Raw genomic sequence first — 5,895 nt, 5'->3', positions numbered from 1 at the left:
TCCACGAGTGAACATTCTTCTTCCTCTCATCACCATCATCATAGAAATTCAAGGGATGCATCTAAGAAACCTTTCTTTAAATTAGATGTCAAATTTGATCTTCCCATGTTTAACGGTGAAAGTAATGCAGAAAAGCTTAATAACTGGATTAGGTAGATTGAAATCTACTGTAGGATTCAGTAGATCGAAGAGGATGAGGCAAAGATTCAGCTGGCCTCTCTTTGGCTGAGTAGCACCGCTCTCGTCTGGTGGGAGAGCAAATTGCGAAGCAGTAAGAGTGTGGGTAATCTTCTTTCCTCATGGCCTAGTTTCATTTCTGCATTAAAGGAACAATTTTATCCCTTGGGTTATAAACAAAAATCCTTAATGGATTGGAAATACTTAAGGCAAGGCAGAGGTCAGGATGTTCAAAGCTTTATAGAGGAATTTACAAAACAAGCACTTAATTTGGGCATTGCACTTGACTCACCTGAAATAGTAAATAAGTATATTGGATCATTACATAGTTACCTTAGACATTAATTATTATTGTTTGAACCAACTACTATTGACTTGGCTAGTGCAAAGGCCATTCATCTTGAGAAAAAGGGCAAAAATGAAAGAGATGATCATTTCAAGAAACCAACTTTCAAACCTCCAAATGGAAAACCCAAAGTGAAAGGAAAAGGAAAGGAGAAGAGGACGACATCAACCAAGAAAGATGAAGGAGAAAGACCTTATTGCACTCACTGCAAAAAGGAAGGTCATGACGATGATCATTGTTGGAAACTGTACCCAGAAAAGAGATCAAAGAAGTATGGAGGAAAAGGCAAGCAAAAGCCAGTGGCAACTGTGCAACAAGACCTTGGATCCGATTCAGGAGATGAAGCATTGATCACAACAACAGGAACAAAAGGTACTCTTACACCTCATGTTAATTTTGAATCACATGAAGGCACTAGTTCAATAGATGAGTCTCTTCCTAATGAACGAAAGAGAATTGAGCTATTTCATATTAAAGTTATCATAAATCATACAAAAATGGACACTCTATTTGATACCGGATCCCAAGAAACTTAATTTCAGAGTCCTTGGTAAAGAATCTAGGCTTGGAAACCAAACTACATCGAAAAACTTACCCACTTGGATGGATACATGCTAAAGCAAAACTGAATGTAACTAAGCAGTGAAAGGTTAAATTTGTGATTGCTTCGAAGTTAGTGGATGAGGTAAAACTTGATGTGATACCATTGAATATCTGTTGCATGGTGTTAGGGAGTCCATATCTATATGAGAGAAACACAATCTTCTTCCATCATGAAAACAAATACCAAATCACAAAAGATGGGGTAGAATATATTGGAAGTGCTCATCAAACTAAAATCAATGCCAACCTTGTAAGTGCAGGACAAATGAAGAGGTTGGTGAATTCCAATAAGGGTTGCATGCTTATGGTTGTAAGGGGGAAAGATGCATAATTATTCGATGCTTTCCAAGGTTGTGATCATGTGCATAAAAAGGAATTATGTGAATTTCTAACTATGATGAAATGTTTCAGGAACCAAGGGGATTACCTCCGAAGAGGGAAATCCAACATGAGATCCATTTGCAGCATGATGCTCCTTTACCGAATATTGGCATGTATAGGATGTCAACCATTGAGATGGAGGAGATCAAAAAGAAGGTGCAGGAACTATTGAACCAAGGGGTCATCCGACCAAGCACTTCTCCATGCGGCTCACCGATTGTCTTAGTGTCGAATATAGATGGCACATGGAGGATGTGCATGGATTATCGAGCACTAAATAAAATCACGGTGAAAAATCGTTACCCTCTTCCCTGCATTGATGAATTATTGGATTAGTTAAAGAATGCTATCTATTTCACCAAATTGGATTTGTGTAGTGGTTATCACTAGGTCTGAATTGCAAAGTAGGATGTGTGGAAAACCACCTTCGAGACCAAACAGGGGTTGTTTGAATGGATGGTTATGCCATTCAGACTTTGCAACGCTCTAGCCATTTTCATGAGGGTCATGAATGATCTCTTTAGGCCCTTCATTGATGAATTTGTTCTCGTATAGCTATATGATATTCTTATCTTTAGTAAAAGTTGGAATGAACATGTATGCCATGTGAAGAAAGTGCTTGATGTATTGAAAAAAGAAAACTCTATGTAAAATTGTCAAAGTGTGAGTTTGGGAAAACCTCTTTGGTTTACCTAGGTCATATTGTTGGTCATGGTCAGCTAAAAATTGATCCTTCTAAAGTTGAAGCAATTGTAAATTGGCCTAAACCTACTAGTGTAACCGAGGTTCGCAGCTTTTTGGGTGCAATACAATATTGGAGGAGATTTATTGCCAATTTCTCTATTATTGTAACACCTTTACATGCATTGACAAGTGTATATCTCCAACAACCATTTGAGATCGAGACAGATGCCAGCGGATATGCCATGGGAGTTGTACTGATGTAGCAAAAGAAGCCGATATGTTACCATTTAGAGAAGTTCTCTCAGGCTGTGATAAACTATCCCACTTATGACAAGGATTTATATGCCTTGGTCCAGAGTGTGAAAAAGTGGAAACACTACTTGATTGGCAAGGAGACCATCATCCATACGGATCATCAACCCTTGCAGTATCTTCAGTCACAAACCAAGTTGTAGCAATCTCGTCATTTTAGGTGGATGGGTTTTCTTCATAAGTTTCATCTGGTAATAAAGTATAAGAAGGGAATTAGTAACAAAGTGGCTGATATGCTACTATTGCGCTCTGCAACCTTCGGCTCTGACCCCTGAGGCCCGCATATTGCGCGATCTGCAAGCAGCGAGCGCGCCCGCCCTCTGCCGGTCTGATTCCTGCGGACTTCTGCATGCTGCAGTCGGGCTGATTTATGGATCGAGTTGCTGGATTTTGACAGTCCCGATCCTGGGGATTGAGACTATGGAGGGGTTGGGCACTCCCCAGGCGGCTCTTCCACCTCCTCTGCCGATCTCGCCTTCTGAGGCCTTCAATCGGCTCTTGGCTGGGCTCCCAAAGAAGAAAAATGCTGAAGCTGTGAAATTTGTAAAAAAACTGGACGATATTCCGATGATCTCCCTTCCTCCAGAAACCCCGATCCAAGTTGCTATATCTTTAGCCAAATGGGCTCTCATCGGCTAGTTCATTGGGCTATGGCCATCCCCAAAATCCACTGAGAGTTGGGTCAATAGAAACTGGGTGCCGTTGATCAAAGAAAGTGTCACCTCTTACTTTCTGGGGAGAGGATACTTCCTCTTCGAATTCACATCAAAGGACGACAAAGATCTGATCTTCCAAAACGGCCCCTACTTCATGGGCCCTCAGGGTTTGTATTTGAATAATTGGACCCCAGACTTCGATCCAGCAGTAGATGTGCCCAAAGCAGTCCCGGTGTGGGTCAAACTTCCAAACCTTCCAGTGCATTGTTGGAATTGGGACTCACTGAGACACATTGGAAATGCCCTGGGGAAATTTATAGACCGAGAAAATAATAAAGACCAATATAACTGTGCCAGGATCTGTGTAGAAGTAGATCTGGATGTGGGACTACCAGAGGCCATCACAATAAAGGTCGGAAGTTGGATGCATTTACAGAAATTGGATTATGAGCAGCTACCCTTCAAATGTTGGAAATGCCATGTTTATGGAGACTTTGCCAGAGACTGCCCAACCAATAATGAGGCTGCACAGGGGAAGGAGGATGGATGGAATCAGGTCAAGCGATCCAAATCATATCTCAAGAATCAGAAGCCGGGAGGCCCTAATGGCAAAGGACCTCACCAGGCCACTGCTCAGTGGATCCCGCCCAAGCCTACTCCAGAAAATAAGTTCGATCCTCTGAGTTCGCAAACAAAGGACACCCAGGAGGTCGTGGTCTAAAAGGAGACATAAGCTACTTAGGAGACCGAGATCCAAAAAGTAGCTCCTTCAGGCAAAGGTACTCCCTCAGCCTCCCCCAAAGGAACAAGTGTTGAAGACCCCAAAGGTAAGATTTTAGAAGAGGAGGAAGAAGAGCAGGAAACGGACGAATCAGAAGAGGAAGGGGAAATAGGAGAGTCCCAAACCTCGGTAAGAAGATCTACAAGAGGCCGAAAAACTGACAGGGAAAAAAGGGAGCAGGAGACTTACAAAGAAAAACTTCAGGGCAGCCAACCAACTTTGGAAAAACTGCTAGCTCCAAAGCCTAAGATGTTGAAAAATCAGCCCCAAGGCTCCAAGGGAGCCCACCAGAAACATAAATAATGAAGGTCATCTCCTGGAATTGTAGAGGTATGGGGAGTAAAGCTAAGGAAGAAGCCATCAGAAGCTTAATCAGAACAGAAACTCCAGACATACTTCTCGTCCAGGAGACAAAGTTGGAAGACATAGTCTTCCTTCAAGCAAGCAAGAAACTTTGGTTCAAAAGTGAAGCAAGAGCAATCTCTGCCCGGGGTGCCTCGGGAGGAATTGGCACTCTATGGAACACCAGCAAATTTGCAGTCCTATTTGAGGCTAGGAATACTCACTGGTTGCTGCTGAAAATGCAGAATCTAGACACCAAGGAAATTTTTTGTCTTTTCAATGTTTACTCTCCAGTCAATGTCGGGGAAAAAAGGACTGTTGGGATTCTATAAGGCACCAAGCAGACTTGACAAACCTGGAAAATATAATTATTGCTGGAGACCTCAATCTCACTCTCCATCCATCTGAAAAAAGGGGAGGCAGCGTAGTACGAGATCCGGCAAGGGAATGGGTGGAGGACATTATGCAGGACTGGGACTTGTTGGATATCAAACCTTCTTCCGGTAAGTACTCTTGGTCTAATAAAAGAGTGGGCCCTGGACATATTGCTGCCAGGCTAGATAGATTTTTTATTCAAAGTTCCTATTTGTTGCTAGGCCTAGAACCCATAATGCATATTCTTGCTAGCAACATCTCAGACCATAAGCCCATAAAGCTAGAGCTCCTAGCTCATCTTGATCTGGGACCTATCCCCTTTAGATTTAGCCCTCTCTGGGTAAAGGAGCCAGACTTCATGCAAACTGTCAAGGAATGCTGGAATCAGCCTGTCAAAGGTTCACCTTTCTATATCTGGGAGGAAAAGCTTAGAAGGGTAAAAGGAGCTCTAAAACGATGGGTCAAAACTCTGTCCAATCCGGTTACAGAAAGGAAATCCATTAAAGCCTCTCTTGTCTCCCATCAAACTCGTATGGAGAACGCCATAATCACAAAGGAGTTATTAGATCAAGAAGCTCATCTGCAACAGTGCTTCCACAAGGCTTGCTTAGCTGAAGAAGAATATTGGAGATTAAAATCTCGTAATCTCTGGCTCAAAGAAGGGGATAGGAATACTGCTTTTTTCCACAAACAAGCCCAGGCAAGGAAATGCTTCAACACTATTTCTGAGATTAAAGAGGATAATGACACTCATAAGGATTTTGATTACATAAAGAAAGCAACCTTTTCTCACTTTCAAAACTTGTATAGTGAAGACAAGGATCCGAATCAATACATACCCTCTGTAATTTCTCATCGTATGAATGAGATTATTGAGGCCAAAGTCACTAAAGATGAAGTGAAAAAGGCCCTCTTTGATATGGATCCGGATAAGGCCCCTGGGCCAGATGGTTTCTCTGCCAGATTTCTTCAAGCTTGCTGGCTGATTGTTGAAAAGGACCTTCTCAAAATAGTGCAAAAGTCTCAAAATACTTAGAAAATAGGAGGCAGCACAAACTCTACTTTCTTAGCCCTCATACCCAAGGAAAAAGGTGCCAACAACTTCAGTAGATTCTGTCTGATTTCCCTATGTAACACTGGATACAAATTAATCACAAAAGTAATTGCAAACAGACTGAAGCTCATTCTACCCAAAAGAATCCCTGAGAATCAAGGAGGCTTCATCCATGGAAGGCAGA

At 42.1% G+C, this 5,895-nt stretch overlaps 1 protein-coding gene across 1 annotated transcript; it reads left to right on the top strand.

Annotated features, from left to right (window-relative positions):
• The first annotated feature begins 4,892 nt into the window (after positions 1-4,892).
• Positions 4,893-5,693, top strand: LOC149257654 (uncharacterized). Its single transcript, XM_089382127.1, has one exon. The coding sequence runs from the start codon at positions 4,893-4,895 to the stop codon at positions 5,691-5,693; it is 801 nt and encodes a 266-aa protein (XP_089238253.1).
• Positions 5,694-5,895: the final 202 nt, after the last annotated feature.

The sequence above is a fragment of the Pinus tabuliformis genome, chromosome 6 (genome assembly GCF_031772625.1).
Source record: "Pinus tabuliformis cultivar Carrire ecotype Pingquan chromosome 6, CPIR1, whole genome shotgun sequence".
Taxonomy (NCBI): Eukaryota; Viridiplantae; Streptophyta; class Pinopsida; order Pinales; family Pinaceae; genus Pinus; species Pinus tabuliformis.
The sequence above is the reverse complement of the archived record's forward strand: the minus strand, read 5'-3'. Positions and strand labels throughout refer to the sequence as shown.